This window comes from Tiliqua scincoides, chromosome 5 (genome assembly GCF_035046505.1).
Source record: "Tiliqua scincoides isolate rTilSci1 chromosome 5, rTilSci1.hap2, whole genome shotgun sequence".
In the NCBI taxonomy this organism is placed as follows: domain Eukaryota; kingdom Metazoa; phylum Chordata; class Lepidosauria; order Squamata; family Scincidae; genus Tiliqua; species Tiliqua scincoides.
This window is the reverse complement of record NC_089825.1, coordinates 76,652,870-76,674,327: the sequence shown is the minus strand read 5'-3', so window position 1 is coordinate 76,674,327 and position 21,458 is coordinate 76,652,870. Positions and strand designations below refer to the sequence as shown.

At 48.5% G+C, this 21,458-nt stretch overlaps 1 protein-coding gene across 2 annotated transcripts in view; it reads left to right on the top strand.

Annotated features, from left to right (window-relative positions):
• Positions 1–581: 581 nt before the first annotated feature.
• PLEKHH3 (pleckstrin homology, MyTH4 and FERM domain containing H3) overlaps positions 582–21,458 on the top strand; it is a 25,633-nt gene continuing 4,756 nt past the window's right edge. Inside the window, exons 1-11 of one of the 2 annotated variants that reach the window (XM_066627285.1) lie at positions 582–855; positions 12,011–12,069; positions 15,083–15,168; positions 16,035–16,229; positions 16,814–16,971; positions 17,926–18,049; positions 18,248–18,545; positions 19,172–19,379; positions 20,056–20,192; positions 20,683–20,803; positions 21,020–21,352. In XM_066627285.1, the coding sequence (XP_066483382.1) occupies positions 706–855; positions 12,011–12,069; positions 15,083–15,168; positions 16,035–16,229; positions 16,814–16,971; positions 17,926–18,049; positions 18,248–18,545; positions 19,172–19,379; positions 20,056–20,192; positions 20,683–20,803; positions 21,020–21,352 (1,869 nt within the window). In that variant the 5' untranslated portion in view covers positions 582–705. Of the gene's footprint in view, positions 856–12,010; positions 12,070–15,082; positions 15,169–16,034; positions 16,230–16,813; positions 16,972–17,925; positions 18,050–18,247; positions 18,546–19,171; positions 19,380–20,055; positions 20,193–20,682; positions 20,804–20,890; positions 21,353–21,458 lie in introns of both variants that reach the window. The other variant, XM_066627284.1, reaches the window with a different exon arrangement.

The window sequence follows — 21,458 nt, the reverse complement described above, 5'->3', positions numbered from 1 at the left end:
TCTCTGTGGGCATCATCCCCGAGGTTCCCGGTTTCTTCGCCCCCGCTTTCCCCTCTCCAGCTCAAGTTTGGAAGGGGCGCCGCCGCTGCCCCGCTCCAGCGCTGCCTGCCGTGCAGGGCTTCTTCCTTTTCGGCAGTGGCGTAGCTAGAGGGGGGCAAAGCACTAAGTTTTGCAGGGAGGCTCACCACGGCGTGCAAGCGGCCCCTTCGGAGCCATTCCGGGCATTCGCCTCCGCTTTGCTCCCCCGCGTCCGAAGGGGAGGGGCCGCTTGCACGCCGTGGTGAGCCTCCCTGCAAAACTTAGTACTTTGCCCCCCTCCAGCTACGCCACTGCTCTCTGACGCTTGAGCACTGGCGCTGAAGCAGATCGAGGGGGTGCTGCTGCTGAGAATGCCCCGGGCCGCCTCCCCTTTCTCGAGCCGGGCTGCGTGACGCCGCCAGCCGCCGGCCCCCCGGAGAGGGAAGCTCCTCCCTGGGCAGCCGGCAGGCAATTGGAAGGGCCCGCAGTGACGCGGCCCCGGTCCCCTTCCTGGACGGGGGCGGGAAGAACCAACCGAGGCGGGGCGAGCCCGCCACCAGGCGAGCCGCAGCAGACGCCCAGGGAGATCGCGGTCGGACGCGGAGGGTTCCCTGTGGCTGCTGCAGGCGCGCCCTGGGCGCTCCATCCCGTCCCGTCCCCCCGCGCGGAAGGGAGACCAGGCTCCGGATGCCTTTCCCCGGCGGCTTGTGGTGGCTGCTGTGCTGCAGGCAGGGCTTCACTCTGCTCCGGCGCGACTATGGCGAGACGGGCAAGGGAGCGGCGGACGACGAGGAAGCCGAGGAGTCCTTCGAGCTGCGCACCAAAGGCGACCCAGAGGTGGGCTCTCCCGGGTGGCGCCCCGTGGGGGGCAGCACATATTCTGTCACTTCCCCCCCCCGTGCTCATGTGGCCCCCTGAGAAGCGTGCGCGCCTTCCCACCCCCACCGCCCATGGGTTGGGGATCCCCCATCCCACCCCCCATGGATTGGGGATCCCCCATCCCCAAGACTCCAGGGAGGCAGGAGTTTTAAGCTTGGAGTGAAGCTTAAAACTTTTCTTTAGAAACCTGAGTGGAAGCTTCCCCTTTCCCTCCATGTGTGTGGAATTGCTCGTGTTACTTGGTGATAAGAAGGAATTCATCTGGCACATGCTCAGAGGCATGCCTGCCTGTGTCTTGGCTGAAACCCACTGGCCAGATCCACACTCTGGCCATTTGCAGAGGCACATGCCCTGGTTTTTAGATGCACCAATGGCCTGGCTCTGTGCAAAGACTTTGATTTGGATATTTGTGTTTCACTGCATGTTGGGAATATTCCTACTCTATTTGGGGTCCCTCGTTAGGAGAAGATTAATACTGTCATCCAGTTTCCAAACTCTTTTGACTGTCAGTTCCCTTGACCTCTTGGGCCATTGTCCCCAGCTCTCCATTAGGGCTAAAATCCTATAAATCTTTCAACTGGTGGCTCTCTTGACCTATTGGGCCATTGGCCATGGCTCCCCATTAGGGCTACAATCCTATACCTTGCATAGAACATCAGGTTTTTCACACAGATTCTGCAGCTCCCCAGGGAGCCACAGCTCACAGTTTGGGAACCACTGCTGTAGTCTCATCCTGTCTTCTATCCCCTCCATCCTCCCTGAAGCATAATTAATTGGTTGGGGAGATATCCTTCCTCTATTTTTGTGGGATCACACTTTCCCAGGTTTGTAGGATTAACACTACTCCAAGACTGATTTGCTGGTAAGGTGAATGGTGGTGGGGTTGTGTATGTTCCTCATATTTCTAATTCTTATATCATGGCATTGCCATGAATTATGCAGAATGAGCTGTTGTTGTGGCTGCCTGGACACCTCTTGCTTGCAGCCCATTTTCTTATAATGGTGGGCAGATGAAAGTCAAGGCAAACTGAAGCTTTGCTGGCCTTGGGGTGTTGTAGATTCTAGGCTGTCTGTGATCGACATGAACCTAGGCCTGGCTTGCAGTGCCCGTCAAAATGCCACCAAAGAATACAGAAAGAAGTCATTCGTGTTCCCCCTCCCTGCACTCCAGTTTGTCCTGTAGAAAGCCTGAGGGAAGTCACTGGTTCCTTTCTCTGTCCTTTCCATGTTGCTGCTAGCCCCTTCAGGAGGAGAGGCTGTGCCAGCTCAAAGGAGATCAATTCCCTGGTCTTCTACATTCACCTTCCTGTTCCTTTAGTCATGGTTAATTTCTGCAAAGAAGACTTTGGCCTTCTGATTTGGAGCTCCTGGCTGAAATCCGTGAAGGCAGAAGTGCACTCTGCACATACCCAAGTATGTGGACAGCCACTTTGTTATGTTTCATGGCTGAGAGCCTTCTCATTCCAAACAGGTCCCAGGGCTCAGAGGCTGAGCCCTTGTTCAAATGAAGCCATAGCTTGAGGTTGGTGCCAAGCCAGCTGTTTTTAAGGGAATGGCTGGCATGGCCTCTGCTAGCAGAGAAAGAGCCTGTCCTCCTGGGAATTTTTTCCCCTTTGTCTGGCCTAGTACTCTGGAGAGTCTTTAACAGCCTTGCTTCCCTGCATAGGCAAAAGGCTAGGTTGCCCTCTTGGGTAGAGCTGGACTGATCTACAGTCCCCGTGGCACTCCAGCAAGTTGAACTCAACTCACAGCTGGGTCTGCTGGAGAATGTGGAGTGCGCTCACACACACTTCTGCTGTGGAGCCTCTCTTTCATGCCTCCATAGTCAGCAAGGCAGGCCCTGTCATGTTAAGGCAGTGCATCACTGTGGACTGGAAGGAACTGGTTTGAGGATCCTTGGCTTTCCACAAACCTGTTATTGGAGCTCCCCAGGAGGAGAAGGGCTAAGTGGGGGTCTGGGGGGAGGAAAGTGTTAAATCTTGACTGTCAAAGGGATTGGAGCACTCAGTCTGCCAACTCAAGTCCCTGCCTCTGCATATATTTGCTGGCTGCACTGTCTTCCCAGATAGCAGAGAGTGAGTCTGTTTGCAGTTTGGGGTGACACATGCTCTTAGTGGAAGAAGGTTCTATGGAACTTCCTGGGAGGTGGAATGAGGTTGGGTGGACAGATATTTGCAAATTGCTCTGGGCAGATTTCCTCCTGCCACACCTCCTCTTTAATCCTGTTTAGCAATAGCATTTGAAGTATATATGATTAACTAGAGGAATCTAGAGGAGGGACAGATAATCATGTCAAGCCTGGATGGTTGAGTGTAGCTAGCCCAGTGCATGCCCCCTGCCCTTCCCATCTCCCAAACAACTGTGGCTCTCTCCCTGAGAGATTACTGATGTGGCCCGTATCCTGTCACTGCATATGAGAAGAGCCTTGCTGGATCAGACCTAGCCTTTAACATCCTGGTTTCCAGAGGCTTTTAGTAAGCCACAGCAGAACATGAAGACAATAACCTTCCCCCGCTGTTTGTTCCAACCACCAGACAACAGAGAAATACTTCCCTGAACTTGGAGATTTGTTGTAGCTACCATTACCCATTGGTAGACCTGTTCCTAATATGTTGGTCTAATTGCATTTTAAAACTTTCCGAGCCTATGGCCATCACATCCTGTGGCAGTGAATTAAGCACATTAATTCTGTGTTGCATGAAAAGCTTATTTCTTTGGTCTGTCCTGAATCACTGTTAATAAACTTGCTTGACCAACCTTGAGTCAAGGTATTGTGAGAGAGGGAGTAAAAGCTATCTACTCCCTCCAAGCATACATACATGTATAAACTTCCATCATCTTCCACTTCAGTTGTCTTTTCCTAAGCAAAATAACTTGAAACACTTTTGCCTTTCCTGGTAAAGATGCTCCTGCCGCTTGGTGATGTACCAGAAGTGCATTCCCAGTGGGATGTGATGCTAAGGCAGAGTTGGAGCACGCATGAGCCTGTCACTTCAGAGCTACCTTGTCTGGCTGGAGAGACCAGATCCTCAAGCCAGCCATCTGATATATGTCAGCTGGGTGTGCTTTGGTGCTGCCTTGCCCTTTGCCACCCCCAGCCCCTCACAAAAATGGGGTTCCAAGGGTGGTAACCAGCTCATTGAACTTCCTGGGTGGCTATAAGCTTGGGGCAGCATGTATATACTGAAGTTGTCCAGGCTTGTAGCCGTCCAGGAAGCCCCATGGGTAGTAACTGAAAGACAAAGCTCAGGAACAGAACATAATGATGTTTGTAGTAGGATCCCAAAGTGTTTGCATTGCCAAAAAGATCAGGAGCATTAACTCAGGCAGCTGGCAATACTAAAAGTGGATGCTCATCTCAGCACGAAATGTTGCACCAAAAAATGCTTGAAATAGCAACTTTTATCTCCTACAGTTCTGATACGCCGACCTTTGATGGCCAAAGGACATTTGCTTGCCCTGACTTCATATACTGAACTGTAGGCCTTTGTATGTCTTAGAAAGGAGCAGTGCTTTAACTTAGAGCTATGTATATCTCCTTTCAGTTGCTTCTTTTCAAGTTCAGTATCTTCACTATGTGTTTTATAGGCCAAGGCTTTCTGACCAAGGAATTGGAAGAACAGTATCTTTCTGAGACCAGGACTGGGTATTTGCCAGGGGAAAGACTGGGGAGAGGTGCCTGACTAGGGTTCTGCTCACCAGAGGTTTCTCTTAGGGCTTTCTCCTTCTGGGCCCTTCTGCTTGCATGAACTCTGAGCCTTTGGTGGATCCCATCAAACAACCCATTGTATTTTGTGAGGAAGACTCTAAGGGAGCTAATCAAGCTTTTTGTGGGCTTATCACAGCAATTGAGAAGCGAGCAAAGAACTCTGGGACACACACTCAGTCTGGTCGTGAAGTGAGCGGTGATGAAGCATTGTAGACTCGGAATTCCCCTCCTCCAACCTCTGCTGCTCCTCAGAGACCTGTCTGGAACTCAAATGTTCTCTACTGCCTGTTAGAACAAGAGCGCTGTGGCTTTACTCACCCGCTATATACACATACTTCTTGTCGGCTGTACTGAGCCTCTGCCCTGTACAACCATGTTAACCCTTTATTAAGCCTGTATATGCAGCTTGGCAGCAGAGCACATCCTTTGCATGTAGGAAGGGTCTTGGATTCGATTCTTGGCATTTCTGCACAGCGTAGCAAAAGATCTGAATGATGCCTGAAACTCGGGAGAGCCAGTTACTGTCAAGCGTAGACCCTGCTGTACTAGATTGACTGGACCACTGAACTGACTCAATATTAGGCAGCTTTGTACTTTCACATGTTTGGTTTCAGTCAGGGAAAGGGAGGCCTGTGCTAGATAACAAACACACAATTGGACCTTAATTGCAGGGAGCTGCCTTGAGAGCCAGTTTGTGGCTGAAAAGAGGGATAAAATATACTAAATAAATAATACAATAGAAAGGCAAGCAGGGTCTTATTGCCATCAGTCTTGGTAATCTTTATATACTGCTTTTCAGCAACAGTGTTTTCAAAGTCATTTATTTGACAAAATAAATGAAAAAACGAAAAAGAGGAGGAGATTTAGCTCAGTGGGAGCATGCATACTTTTCTGGGTTCAGTTCAACTTTCTTGAGAGTCAGGATGGTGTAGTGGTTTGGGAGTTGAACAGACCTGGAAGATCCAGGTTCAAATCCCCACTCAGCTGCGAAGCTTCCTGGGTGACCTTGGGCCAGTTCACAATCTCCCAACTTCGCCTACCTCGCTGGGCTGTAGTGAGAACAAAAGGAAGAACTACCAGTATATACATAACCCTGTGCTCCTTGGAGGAAGGGTGGCATAAAAATGTGAAAATAAATGAAAAGAGCCCAAGATAGACACCAGCAACCACTGCTGGGACGACCAGAGATAAGTGCTCTTCCCCTGTTAAATGACTGTAGGGGAGCCACCACTTAAAAGGTGCCACTTTGCCCACTAAGCAGGGGTAGCACTAGTGTCTCAGGCTTTGCTGACACTGCTGTTGTGAGCCTGTGGTTACTCCTGAAGCTGGCATTCCCCACCCCGCCACCACAGGAGGGTAGATAGGAAAGGGTTTGCACCAGCTGGTTTGGTGGATGGTTGATAATGATGTCCTGCTTGGCTGCTTCCCTTTTTTCCAACCACAAGGTGGAAGTGGAGTCATGCCATGAGGATGTGCAACTGCATGGCCTGGAGGAAAATAGGCCAACTCTATATCTGGCTTCCCAGCTTTTGATGCTATTTGCAGGGGGTGGCTGCCAGGCAGTGTTTCTCCTGCTGTGTCTCGCTGGCCGACTGCCTGCCCAGATCTTGTTGCAAACCTTTCCTCCTCCATGTGTGCCCAGTGGTTGTCCCCTGGCAGATAAATATAGTAGTCAACCTACAGAGCAGCAGTGGTAGCATGCATTATGACTGTGCTTTCAGGTGTTGAAACAGTCTTACATTGAGAGTTCTCATCATAAAAGCAAGACAAATTGTCCTATCATTTCAGTATATTTGGCAAGGGGTCATACTGGACCATGTATCAGAATAATAATAATAATAATTAATAATATTATTAACTAAATTTTCAACTAAAGTTCACAAAGCGGTTTACAGAGAAAAAAATCAAATGGCTCCCTGTCCCAAAATGGCTCACAATCTAAAAAGATGCAAAAGAACACCAGCCACTAGAAAAGTCCACCACTAGAAAAGACATTGCTGTGGTGAGGTGGGCCAGTTACTCTCCCCCTGCTAAAAAGAGGAGCACCCACTTGAAAGAGTGCCTCTTACCCAATTAGCAGGGGTTGAACAGATAGTGGCTGAATTATCTATATATTGAAAATGTTGTGTTACCTTCAGCTTCTTACATAGCTTCAGTTTCTCTCTTTTGACTGTTTAAATTTTGTCAGGAAGGTAAATATGTTGTGGGGCGCTCTCTCTTACTGGTTTGGTGAACATCCATTGTGTTGTCCTAAGATACAATATTTCAAATATCCCATTATAGTCAAGTCATTTTATTGATTCAGCTTCTGTTGGCACTTCACCTTGTATGTGCTCACAGGGCAGCTCACAGGAGTGAAAGACAGTAGGTTGGAGAAGAGAAGAAGCTGCTGAGTTTGTGAGTATATGAAAGGGCAAGAGTGCTCAAATCGTTTTCACACAACAAAATGAATGTATGGAGCGGGATACAAGATCACATCCACTGGCTCTGTATTACCTTGAGACCATCCAAAAGTTGGAACAGAGCCTACATATGTACAATTTGTATTCGAGTTGTCTCTCTCCATACAGTGGGGACCCTGCATTTTGTAGGATCTCAGCAGCACGCACAAGTCCAACACGTGTCCTCTCTATGCTGACCTTTGAATGAACACGTGGAGGAGGTCAGAGGAAGAGCAAGCAGGCATAAACCACAGCCTTCATTCTGTGCTCGTTTGTTGTGTGAAAACTATCTCCCCCAAGGCCTCCTGTTGCGTGTCTGTGTGTGCATGTAAGATATAGGGAGGGATACTGCTTTGTGTGCTGTGTCTTTTGAAAGGGAGAAGTTCTTCTGTTTATGTAAGGGGAAATTCACATTAATCTAGACATCTGTCTTCCTTCAGTACTGTTTCTACATGCTTAATTCTTTGAAAACAACAATATTCATATTTATATCTCAACTGTCCTCCAGAGAGCCTAGGGTGACATACATCACTATTGCTAACCTCACGGAAGCCCTGCTAGGCTAAGGGAGTGTAACTATGCCAAATTTACTAAAGCCTGCTAGGTCAAGCTGACTCAAGACCTCCCAGCTGCTGAGGTGCTGTGCCAAATGCTGTCCCTGACTTGGTACCATGTCAGCCTCTGCTCCTCTTTCTCCTCTGATTTGAAAAGGAAGAGGGAGTGGAGCAGAAGAGGGAGGAGAGGAAAGTGGTGGGCTAGAGTGCTTCAGTAAGTTTAGGGGCTAGAGCGCTCAGTGCGAAGAGCAAGTGTGGTAGAGAGGAGAGTAGGCAGTGCTGTAGTCACTCACTACACTATTCCCCTTCACACTTCCTCTCCCAATTCAGGGAGAGGGAGGAAGAGCAGTGGAAGCAAGCGGGCAGGTGGAGGTGAGTGTCTCCTGCCAGTATGCTGCCTGGGTCAGTCTCATGGGTGAGCTGGTCCTATTCTTGGCAAAGTGGAGTTTGAATCTCTGTGTCCCCAGCCAGAGTTCAACGTTATAATGTGTGGCGGACTGATCAGAGATGTGCTAGTAGATCTATGAGTGAATTGTAATGGATCCTGCAAGGGTTTCTTACTGCTAGTAGTTCAATAATGACAAGTAAAATTGTAAGTTAATAAAAATTCTCTGCCTTGGCTCTGTTAGTCTTCTTCTTTCTTAGTTTCAGTGTTTCTCACTTGTAAAATGGGTGTATTGATTGACTGCCTTTGATCAGGTCTTTGCGCAGGCCCGGTGACCCGTTTTAGGAGTGTGATTGTTGTAAGGACCGTATTTTGTATGTCAAGAAGTACTTTGTATGCTCAGAAAGCTCTGTACAAATGCTACACTTTTTTGTTATCCCTGCCATGAATTCAATTGATTTTTGGTCTGCGTGGTAACAGTGGATGACATTCCAGGATTGTTGCATAATGAGTGGTTGGGGTATCAGTAATGAATTACAGTGGATGCCTTGTTGAACCATTGAACAGGCTGTGAAGGTGATGATAAAAAACAGCTATTTATTTATTTATTTATTTACTTACTTACTTACTTACTTACTACCTTTCTCTGGTTTTACACAGAACTCAAGGTGGTTTACATAGGCAAGCTATTCATAAACCCCATTTTTTCAAATGGGATTGTTACAAGTATTTGTTCTGTGAGAGGAAATCGCAGAACCCTCAATTAAATTACACCAGATGTTCAAGTTGTCCTGGCTGCGCTCTGCACTATCCAAGCTTTCACAGCAGCTGCAGTTCATTCTCAGTTGGTTCTCAAGAATTATCTGTCTCTAACTGGCTCCTCTGCTTTCCATAGCCTCACAGTGTCTTCACAGGGTTTGTCAGCAGCTTCTAGTCTTCCTTCCAAGGCAAGAACCTATGCTGATCCTGCATAGCTTCTTCAGGCAGGACACCAGCTCAACCTCTAGACCAGGGGTGTCCAAAGTGTTTGGCAGGAGGGTCACATCGTCTCTCTGACACTGTGTCGGGGGCCGGGGGGGAGAATTAATTTACATTTAAAATTTGAATTAAATTTACATACATTTACATAAATGAATATATTAAAAGATGAACTTATATGAATGAATGAAGGTCTTGCAATAGCTCAAGGCCTATAAAAGGCCTTGCGCAAAGCTAGGCTGGTCTTTCCTTTTCTGCTGCTACTGCATCACAGATGTGAAACAACAAGCAGTGAAGGGAGCCCTCATCCCACAGCTCATACGAGAGGTCAGACAGTTGGCCTCACGTTGACAGCACTTTCTGGAGGCCAGAAAGTGTTAACAGACCATAGAAGTTCCATCTGAAATGTTGTGGTTCTTGAAAGATAGAACCTTTCTTCAATTGTAAAAATCCCTACGGGGATTTAGAACAGTCTGCCCATGTAAACCGCCTTGAATTAAAGTCTGAGGAGAAATCTGACGACCAAGAAAGGCGGTATATAAATGCCTGTATTATTATTATTAGTATTATTGTGTTGGGCCAGTGTGGGCTCCAACAAATCTCTGGAGGGCCAGAGGCTCATTGGAGACTGGGGGCTCCCTGAGGGCCACATTGAGAGGTCTCAAGGGCCACAAGTGCCCCAGGGCCGGGGTTTGCGTACCCCTGCTCTAGACCATACCTCCTGTCTATAATAATATACAATGACCTACCTTACAGGGTTGATATAAAGACTTTGGAGATTACCACTTCCATATTTTGAGCCTAGGATATAAATTACATGGAGCAGAAGTTGTGGCTGGCACCTGAAATAGTAGATACTCTACAGTTTTAAACAGTATCCTTGCTTACCATTTAGGGCCAAACTGCGCATTGTAGGTTCAGTGCATAGGTTGTCCCTTTCATGTCTGTTGTCTTATGGAAATATTAGAAACATGAGGAAGGCTCAGTGCTGTGGGAGAGCTTTCTGTTTGCTTCACTCTGGTGTGACAGCAGAGGGAAAGGTTTAAAGCCTCCTCCTCCCACCATGTCCCTGATCTAGATTGGGGTCTTCCCACATCTCCTGTTTTGTTTTTTAAAAGAAAAGCACCTAAACCTGTAAGGACCAAGAGACACATTTTATGTTAACACATTGTTTGGCCATCAGCCTCCATGAAACCAATTTTTTTTTTTGTCTTTCAGCCCCTATCCTCTAACTTTTTAGTTTGGGGGAACAGTGAGGTATAGGACAGCATGGGGATAGTAGCCACCAAGCTGTGAACGAGCCCTAATGAACGCATATAGAGAAAGCATGAGATCAGAGAGAATGGTATGTGGTGATCATGGCTGTCCGTATGTGAGGGGAACGAGGTTGGTTGGAGATTGTGGAGAGGAACACAAGGCTGGAGCAGACAGACTCTGGCACCTAAGCTCTGGTACATGGTCTGTAAGCTTGTAATGATTCAGACCATTGTCCCAGTGCTTGTTGGAATCCAGTCTTGTCTCCCCCTACATTTTTCATCTATCAACCTTGCTCCCCTTCCCATATGTACAACCTGTCACTACTGATGTATACTATTCTCTCAAATGAAAATGTCTAACTAAAAAAGGGGAAGGGAGCCTTTGTGCTGCTAGCTGGCCACTGCCTTGCTGTTCTGAGCTTTGCTTCACCCCCAAACCAAAGAGGAATGATGTTGGAGCTGAAAGTCTGTGTGAAAGAGTTGAGTGCCTGGAGGCTACTGTGCCAGTGAGGCCTACACTGGAGAACATCCTTCTCCCTCATGCTTACTAAGACCGTAACCTACAATTTTCATGCATTTCAGTGCGTGAGCTTATTTGTAAGTGTCTTAACCATAAACTGTTTAAATCATGGTTGTTGATCCTCAAAGCTAGCAGCACCTCTAAATGGGAATGTGGGAAGAGAATTGCATTGGGGGGAGATTGCAGAGTTTGCGCACAGTTGCAAGTAAGATATTTTGCCTAAGACAAAATTTTGCCCCCACCCCCCATCCAGCTTTCATCAACCCTGGAACAATCCATCCATGTTCTCTTGTTGGCTACTGCCAGTCTCCCAGCCCCTGCAGGATTGTGACAGCCCGTGCCAACTTGAGCTGAGTTTACAACAGGTGTCTTAATGCCAAAGGACAGTTGGTGGCCTGTCCATTACCCTATACCTGTTGCAACAGCAACTCCCTGCTTCTCCTCATGCTAAACAGCTTTATATTTAGTCTCTCTCTCTCTCCCCTCCTCTTCCCTCCCCCAAGGAACAAGTCCAACTAGTCTTTGCTTTGGGGGAACAATCCTGGGACTGTATCTAACCTGCACTAGACTGTGTGTCCTGTGCTCTCCACAAGTCCTCCTCGATAGCTGCACCTTGCCATTTTTGCCAGGGCTGGTGAGTCCCCTTGATAAAGTTCATGTGGCCAGGGTTTTCCCCTGCCATCTACTGGATTCTGACTGCTTTCCCAGCCTGGCTCCCCCCTCCTTTGCAGAGGCAGGAAGCCTCAGCTACAATAGGACTTTGTTTGCCTGCATCTTACTCAGCAATGTGCTTGTGCAATTCTGCACGGTCTGGAGCCCAGCACTGAGGTCAGTTGAGGATACAGGAATCTACTCAGCTGCTGTAGCTTGCAGTGTGCGCACTCGCACACGAGGGGGGGTGGCAGCTAGTCAGGCTGTGGCCTGGGAGGGGCAATTGAAGAGACTCTGCAGCCTGGGAAAACTGCAGATTACTAATTCATTTCCTTGTGTGGTTGGGAAACGGGGAGGGAGGTGGCATGAACATATCGACGTTATTCTGCATTCCCACTCGCTCCTTCAGCCTGTTTCTCACTTTAAATTGTGTGGACAGTAAGATTGTGGGGCAGGGGATGTTGTGTGTCTTCAGGCCCCCAATTCTAACCCTTCAAGCATGTCTTCTGCCCTCCCTTCTTAAATTTGGCTTTCCCACATACCACAGAAAATTGTGCACTTGGGGCTTTGCCTTGAAGTTCTGACAGTCTTTCCCTTTCCTCCTCCCCCCCCCTTCCAGGGTCCTGCCTCGCAGGTGAAGCTCACTCAGCCCAGTCGTGCCAGCAGTGGTTCTGAAAGGTGAGCGCTGAAGGGTTGTGGCATGAGGCAGGCTGGCACCCTGATGGGGAAGTGTACACAGGGTGGGAAGGGTTGCATGCTATCCATAGTTTGGTTTTGGTTCCAATTGTCCCCACCCTGGAAAACTGTGGGTCCTGCGACTGACTTGACTGACCTCTCTGGACCCTCCCCAGAAACTGTCTGCCCCTCTTGCTGCTGCCTTTCCCACTCCTCTTTGGATATTGGCATGGGGCCCTACCTTTATGTTTCAAGTGGACAGTTTCTTAAATGTAGAACCAGAACACTGGGAAGGCCCTAGAATAAATACATTCTAAACGTCTCTGAATTGCACTGCAGGTCCTGACCTCCTCTAAGCATAGATATGTAGTGACTGGCAGAGTTAGTTTAGTGCTAAGAGAAAGTTGTGTTTTGTGTGTGTTTGTGTGTGTACATTTGTACTAGTTAACCGATACACATTAACAGCCAGTCCTTGGGATCGGTCCAAGTTAAACTCCCACGGAGGGTTCCTATTGTCTTGGATTGCAGAGGTAGTGGAGAGAGCCACTTGCCCAAATGTGGTGGCTAATTTTTGCCAAATGTGTCATTCTGCCTAATGTGGTGGCAGGAGGTCTGGCTCAGTTGGTAGAGCTGCAGCCTTGTATGCCTGAAGATCTGAGGCTGCCAGTTCGAAACAACCGGAAGTGCCCGAGAACTGACGACACGCTGATATACTGATGAGCTGGCCAGAGAGGAGTGGCAGAGAGGAGTTGCCATCAAGTGGAGTGTGGGAGGCGAAGGGCCAGAGAGAGGCCAGACCCGGAAGGAATCCAGCTGGAATGAGGAGTTCTATGAAAGACTAGAACTATTCAATTGTAAAAAGCCCTACGGGGATTTAGAACAGCCTGCCTATATAAACTGCCTTGGATTAAAGTCTGAGGAGAAATCTGACAACCAAAGAAAGGCGGTATATAAATACCTGTATAAATAAATAAAAAAATTTTAGAACAAGTTATCCAGGGCCCAGGCTTTCCTAAAAGATATACCTTCTCACCTGAAAGTGTTTCCCTTAATTACAGATGTCTGTGGGATAGTTGTAGGTGGGGTACACTGCATATGTTCAGAGGCACTCTTCATGATGACTCCACAGTTATAGAGAAACGCTGGTGTTGGAACTAGGTCTGCTGCTTGATCCTGGCCCAGATTAAGTCTTTTTAAGATCCTGCTGCTTTCTTCCTTTCCTGAAACCTTCATCTCTTTCTCAACTCAGAAGCAGCTGGGGGAGAGGAGGAGGGGTTTGTGGGAAGGATTCTGTCTGGCGACCCACACACCTCCCGCCTTGTCTCCAAGCTAATGGTTCCCAGCTGGGTCCAGGCTTAGCTATAGGGCCTGGAGGAAGTGACTCCTGCATCTCATCTGTCACCAGGCCTGGCCTGGGGAAAGGAGGGGATAAAGAAGGGTTTACCTTGTGAGGTTGAGGGCTCTGGGGCTTTCCCCCCTTTTAGATGGTGGCAACAATTTGAACATCATAATGGTGACCTTGTGGGGAGGGGAGAAGGAGTAGGGGAAAGAGAGAGAGACCTCTGCTGAGTCTCACCAAGACCTGAGTGAGTACATGTGGTGTTAGAGTGCCTCTAGCAGGCTGGGAACAAGCAGGAGTTAGAACAAAGGACTTGGGGTTTAAGATTGCCAGTTAATTAGTCCTTGAGCCCCAGAAACTGTTTCAATACCAGGGACAAAGGCCTGTAACAAATGAGGGAGAAAGCAAATAGGGAACGCCTCCGAGCATGTGCAGAGGTTGTTTTTTTATCACAACCGAGAAAATGTACAGCTCCCTCACTTCTGAGTTGAGCTTGTGGGTCAAAGAGGGCATAGCTTCTGGAGAGGTTTGACTCCCAGAACTTGTCATCTTAGAGTCACTGAGAATTTGAATTCCTTTGTTGAAAGGAAGGGAATGGCCATTGCTTGTCTTCCATCTCTTTAAGAGATACCTTTGGAAGTAAGATTCTGTGGGGGTTGGTGACTCCCTGTGATGTGCTATAGGGGATCATGGAATAGGGAGAAGGGAGCAAGCCATCTCTGACCATTTTCTTCTCTTTCTTTCTCTGTTTCTCATACACAGACAAACACACTGTTCTCTCAAGACAGTCCGACCAGCATCCTTTTTCCCCTCCTGGGTTCTTTCATTTCCCAAATTCTTGGCAGCCCTTTTATATAAACAGCTTATTTTTAGCTTGAGGTCAACAGTGCAGGATCTTGCAGCCCACTTTCCCATAGCCGTGGAGTGGAGGGGGAGCAGGGCTGTGTCCCCTCCCCTCTCCTTTCCTCCAAGAAGAAGGGGGAGATTGTGCCAGAATGGGGGGGCATGCAGAATAGCAGTCAGGAGCTGTGGGGAGTCTTGGAAACTCTAGACCAGTGTTCTTCAACTTGGAACCCTAAAATTGGTTGCATCAGGGAAGGAGTATTTTTTTTAACTTTTAAAGAGTGTGTGTGGTAGAAAGATTGGGTGGTGGCAGAGAAAGAAAATTAGAAAATGCGGGGGGGGGGGGGGAGACAGTACACAGAGAGAAGCAGAAAGAAAACAAAGGACCCAGTCCTGTCCAACTTTTCAGCACCACTGCAGCTGCAATGCAGCCACAAAGTAAGGGAACAAATCTTCTCTTATCTTGAGGAGGCCTCCATGACTGCCCCTCCATCACAGGATGTAGTGCACACCCTGTTGGCAAGGCTACACCAGTGCTGGAAAGTTGGATTGGACTGGACTGCAAGTGTGGTAAAAAACAATTAAAAATGGGACTCTTGAAACAGTTTGTGGGGAGGGTGTCCAGCAAGGATGGCAACTGCTGTTCTAGAGGAAAATAGGAAAAGGATATGGTGGGCCAGAACCCAAGTTGCTCTGGGTATAGGATCTTGGGGTGGGGAGAAACAGAGCCTGGTCTCCTCCCCACCTGCTTCGCTGGTTCTTCTCTTCACTGCCCCTCCTGTTAGTTTGCCTAAGCGAATGCCTTTGTCCCCTTGCCCATTCTTCTGCCCTCAGATCTTTGCCAGTGCCTGAAGAGATGCGCAGTCTTATCAGGGAGAAGTGCGGAAGGATGCAGGATGAACCCGATGCCATTGTGAAAGGTGGGGTTTTGTGCAGTGTGACTCATTTATTAGAACCAGAATTCTCCTTATTTCTCTTTGAAGTTCCTATCTCTGGGAAATGGGATAGGGTGTGGTGGGTTAATCCCTCTCCCATGCAGACCATCAGATGGTGCTCATATCTTTTCAGGGTTCTCCCCCATCCTGCCCCAACTCAGCAACTTTGAGTACTGGCAGTTAGTGCAGAAGAACAATTGATTCTTGCCTGCACCAGGAGTCAAGCCAAGCATGCTGCCATAGTCACAGTTTGCATTAAATGTAGGAGAAGCCCCAAGGTGTGGTGTTAAATGGTTGTGTAAATGCCAGATTAGTTGTTCAGCTCCTTTGCTTCAGCTTGCAGTTGGAGTGCAGCCTCCCTTGCACCTTGTGGAATGGAGCTCATCATGCAGAATCCTGCATTGTTCACTATTAGCATTAAAGATTTTGTCCTTCTGGATGTAGTAGCGCAATGTTTCTTAAACTGTGAGTCGTGAGCCAATTTCAGGTGGGTTCCCATTCATTGGTGACTGCATGTGATTGCATTTGGGGGTAATGTTACAGACCTGTACTTTTAACAAGCTACTATGCATATTCTTTTAACAATGACAGTAAATAAGATTTACTCCTGGGTAAGTGTGGTTAGGATTGCAGCCTAGAATTGTTAAAAATGTTCCTGCTTGATGATGTCACTTCCCGTCATGCCATCACTTCCGGTGGGTCCTGACAGATTCTCATTCTAAAAAGTGAGTCCCAGCGCTAAATGTGTAAGAACCACTGCAGTAGGGGAACCTAAAGGGTCAGAGGAATCAGACAGAGTGTGTCAATATGAGCCGAGGCCCCAGCTTACTATCTTTCTGTCTGTCTCCTAGGCTGGCTGCAGCGAGAGGTACGGGGAGGTGTAAAGACCCCGTGGCTTCGTCCCCGCAAGTATTGGTTTGTGCTGACACAGGATTCCCTCGACTACTACAGCGGGTGTGAGGTGAGCGCCCGACGACTTGGGTCCCTCGTCCTCACCAGCCTTTGCTCTGTGCTGTGGCCTGACAAACAGACCTACAAGGAGACAGGTATGTACCTAGTGGATCAGTGGGAGCACAGCAAGAGTCCCAACTCCTTGGTTCCCCTTGCTTGGCTATATTGAACTTCTAGAATCTCTGTGGCCTGTGTGTGTGACAAGAGTGGGGAATCCCAGGACCTCTTCTCTTTCTGCCCAGCCTAATTTGTGTGTCTTTGTAATCCACGGTGTTGGGGCGGTGAGCTCAGCAGGGAACCTCTTGCCGGGGCATAACTTCTCTGGCGTACATAAGAGGGTGGGATGGGGGAGATGCCTGCCCTTTTCCTATTTCATCCCAGTCACATTTATTTATTTTTCACCTTTTTATACTGCTCTTCCTCAAGGAGCTCAGGGTGGTAGACATAGTTCCTTCTTACCCTGTGAGGTAGATTGTTGTGAGGCCAACCTATCAACCCTGTGAGGCTGAGAGATCGTGACTGGCCAAAGGCCACCCAGGTAGCTTCATGGCTGAGTGGGAGATTTGAACCTGAGTGGGATCTTCCAGGTCTAAGTCCAACTCCTGAACCACTGCATCATCCTGGCTCTCCCATGTCTCTCTTCACCACATCTTGGTGCTCCCTCCTCCTACTTCTGCAGGGTATTGGGCAGTGACAGTTTTCGGCAGGAAGCACTGTTACCGCCTTTACACGGAGCACCTAAACGAGGCTGTGCACTGGGTTTGCGCTCTGCAGAAGGTCATCGTCAGCAAGGCCCCCGTGCAGACCCCCACGCAGCTACTCATGTGTGACCTTGAGGTAAGGGATGTAGGAAGGAAATGGGTAGGGGGAGCAAAGGCATGTTGCTGGGGCCAGGCAAGGGGCAGGGGTTCTTGGTTGGCTAGCAATGCCTCAGTTGGCAACAAAGGAACTGGGGAGCCCTTGGAGATTAGAAGACTTTGCCAGTAGATGTGCATACATAAGTTGTATCCTTTAAAAAGGAAGTAAGGAGGATCTAGCCTGCCTGGAGGCTTTCCTCATGCATCCCCTATGGGCAGGAGTTAGCTGTAATTTCTCTGTGGTGAGGGGGAGGGACGTTCTTACTAATTCACATGTTCCAGGAGGCTTAGTTCAGGAACCAAACCTTGGCTCAGATAAGCTCCTGAGGCACTCGAATAGAGAAAAGCCTACTGTGTTTGTTCCTGGGGGCAGGGCCTTAATCCTTCATGGTTCTATGATTTCTTTGATTTTGATTTTTTTAAAATAATAGCTTGTCTTGCTTTTCTGTTTGGAATTTTTGTTTTAGAGTGTCTAAATTATTACAGTTTTAATTGATTTGTTGTTACTTTTTACCATTTCCTTATCGAACTGGCCTTGGGGTGGGGTTGATTATAGGCAGCGAGGTTAAGTATATGTTAATTAATAGCAATACTAATATCTTTGGGGGCAGGGTGGAGATGCAGTCTTGTTCCTCCTGTTTAGCACTGGCATCACCAACAGTGCAGGAGACGCTGCACAAAAATTTTAAATTATGCAGCCCTCCCCTGAGGGTTTGCAGTACACAATGCAGATGAAAGTCATCAGTAGATTGGCCTTGTTTGTCTGCTGAAGCCAGGGCAGCAGTTGTAAGAATCCTGTGCACCATTTTGGCATCCCCTACTCTGGGGAGGGGTGATCCCAAGGTTTCTCCCCATGTTTAGGAGTCTTCTTATGGGTTGAATGGGAATGCTTCTCATTGATTCCCTTCCCCCCCAACTTTCCTCTCTACTCCAGGAAAACCGCAACAGTCCAGAAATTCTAGATCAAATTTATCACAATAACCCCATCCTGTGCTACACAGCTGGTCCAATCTATGCACCATTGTTGCCATTCCCTTATGGAGCTGGTGAAAATGCAGGTGAGTGGCTTCTTCCCACCATGTGACTGGCATCCTCCTTGCATTTGCAGCATTCAGTCCTTGGTAGCTGTATGCCATGGGCTGGTCAATTTTTCAAGCAGTGCTCTGCTTATAGAAAAGGGGGTCAATAGCTAGGGGAGTTCTAGGTACATGGAATCTTTACACTTGGTTGATGTCCTTAACCTGTATCTTCTGCAGCCCCTTCTGGCCAAGGCTATGCAGCACTTCGTGATGAAGCCGTCAGGCTGTTCCATTCGCTCCAGCAGCTGGAGGGGATGCGGGAGCCAGCCCTTCTCATGCAGGGGGTGCTGCAGACTTGCCATGATCTCCCACCCCTTGTGGATGAGATCTACTGTCAACTGGTGAAGCAAACAACAGAACCACCCACACCAGGATCACCTGCCGACCTGCGCTACTGGCAGCTGCTCACTTGCATGAGCTGCACATTTACGCCTTCCCCATCCATACTGTGCTATCTGCAGCTGCACCTGCAGCGGTGAGCCTGGGGCTAAAGGATAAAAGGAAGTGTGGGGGTGGGGTGGTAGAGACTAATGCAATGAGTTCAAGGTTGACAGCATGGAGATCAGCTAGCAGAAGCCTCTCTGCCACTCTGAGGGAGATTATTAGAGGGTGTGTGTCTACCCACAACATCCTCCCTTTCTTCAGGTTCCATCCCTGGCATCTCCAGGTAGGGCCAGGAAAAGATTCTTGTCTGAAAACCTGAAGAGCCTCTGTCAGTTCATGAAGACAGTACTAAGTGAGGTGGACCAATGGTCTGACTAGGTGTAAGGCAACTTCATATGTTCCTAAATGCAACAGTTCCTGGCTTTGAAAAGATCTTCAATCCTTTAGAGATGGAATACTTCCAATTGCTGAATTTAACAATAAAGGAAAAGTATTTCCATCCTGCCCTGCTTGTGAACTTTCCTGAGACATCTGAGTCAGCTGCTGCTGGTAGTCAGGAAGCTGAGCAAGGGGGAATCATGGATTTGACACACTAAAGCAACATGGAGCTTCTTGTTTTCGTAGACGGGGTGGAATACTTGAGCAGCATTATCATTCATGAAACTTCCACCTCAGGCCTTCGGTTGTCTAACGCCATACCTCCCCTGATTCCAGCAGCACAGAGAACCGGTTCCCCGGCTCAGAGATGGCTCAATATGGACACTTCATCACAGAGGCCCTGCATAAGACCAAGGGGCGTGCGTGTGTGCCTTCATTGGGTGAAATTGCAGGACTGATGGGGCTCCAAGAGATGGTGTGCACTGTGCATTGCCCTGGCACTGCTGTTTGCCATGTGGCCATCACCTCCCACACCACAGCCCAAGAGGTGAGTAGAAGCTCGGGCAACAATTTTCAATGTTTTTCTTCTCTTTGGTCTTTGCCTCTTGTGATGTCACTTCCGGCTTCCAGGAGACTCTTCTGGGTTCTACAACTTTGTTTCTAGAGCAGTTATCTGTAGTAACAAATTGTCTGTTCCTCTGCTAGCAGAGCTGGCAAAGAGGGACAGACAATTCTTTACTACATACACTTGCCCTAGAAAACGCAGAAGTTTTTTAGTGATTTTCAACAACTGTGCTCCAAACTCCCACTGCATACCAGTTGAAAATTACTGAGCCAGGGGCTTAAATAGGGATGGGTTGTAAGTGGGTTGTAAGTGATGTCGCAGATATTGCTGGTGTTGGCTCCATCTCTGTTTGGAGGTGGCATACATTTAAAAAGATGAAGCCTCTGACTTCACCAAGGAGAGTCAAGTGTTGATGCTTTCACTTTGCATCTCCATCCTGCTTTAATCCATTGTGTAGTGTGGCAGGAGATGGTACTACCTTCTTTTTGCCCCTTCCTCTACCATCTGCCACCTGGGCCACCTGCATTCTTCCCCTCCCAACTACCCCTCCATCTTTCCTCAGCGTAGTTGATCCTGTCTGTGTCCCCTTTGCAGCACTGAGTCCCTCCTGCAGGGTGTGGCCGGACCTCCTGTCACCCCCTTTGTCTCCTCGTCCCAGGTGGCCCAGGAGTTGATGTCGCGCCTGGGCCTGACGTGTAGCCCCAACTCGTTTGCCCTCTATGAAGAGAGCTGGCAGCATGAGTGCCCTCTTCCAGAAGACGTACTAGTGGCAGATGTCCTTGCCAGGTTTGAAAGGTAAATATGCCCCACGTACAATGCAACTTGTTCTAGAGGGGCCAGTACCTGCCAAGCATCTTTTTACTTTAAAAAGTAAGGAGGTTTCTAGACCCTGTGGCTGTAATCCTACAAGTATGTGAGCAGTGTCTGGGGAAATTTGGAAAGCCTGAAAGGGGGCAAGGAGCATGCATACATAGGGGTGGGGTCTCCCAATGGTTTGCAAAAGCAAATTATATAAAAGCATGCAAAGCAAATATAAATAATGAAGCAAATTTGTATAATTTATATCCAGAACACAATGTTTTATTAAAGCCCAGAGTATAGATAAGAGTTCACATGCAATTTGCCTTGGAGTAATGGGGAAGAAGAGTTGTTGTTCCTCTGCTCAGTGTTAGGATAGTCTCTGTTACAATCTTTTTAATCTGCCCCACTCGGTAGAGAGCGGCCACATTCAGATAGGCAGTTTGTGCATCCCTGCCCTGATGTCTTGCCTTTCCTTCTATCCTAGCTTAGCTGGGGAAGAGCCACACCAGAAGCCCCCTGGGAGACTCTGGTTTAGGCATTATGGGTGCCTGGACATGGATAGTGTCCCCTGCAACAGCCAGGAGTTTGCACTGCTTTTTGAACAGGTAAGAGTTGCCATGTGAGAAGACCAACCTGATTGGGAGTGCTGATGTTCCAAGGGTAACTCGCTTGTCTGTGCCCTTTTCCTGCAGGCTCATAAGCTGGTCCTCCGTGGTTGTGTGCCTGCCTCGGAGGAGACACTGCAGTCCTTAGCTGCTCTGCGCTTGCAGAGCTTGAATGGTGACTTTTCTACTCACATGCCCTTTCCTTGCCTGGACCAGCTCTTCCCTCCTGGCCTTCTGCACAGCCGCCTTGGGCCCCTGCCCTCACCACCGTCCAACCCCAAGGTCTTCCCTGCTGCCTGTGGATTCCTTGCTGGGGCGTTGTCTGCTGGACTGTGGGGTGGCTCCTCTCTGGCCAAGCAGCAGGTGGAGTGGAAGCAACATCTCCATGGCCGTCTCCGGGAGGAGGCCGTTTCTGTGATGGGAGCAATCATGGACAAATGGAAGCAGCTACAGGGAATGGGACGGCTGGAAGCCATGACTGCCTATGTTGACCTGGTAGGCGAGTGGTCGGTCTTTAGCTCTGCTCCCTTTGATGTCGAGGCTCATCTGGTGAGTTATCTGTATTTCTGCACTTCCAGACATTACTTTTGAGATGTGGAGAGTGGGTGTGGGAAAGGGGCATGAGACCAGCCTTTGTGGGGGGGGGGGGAGGCAG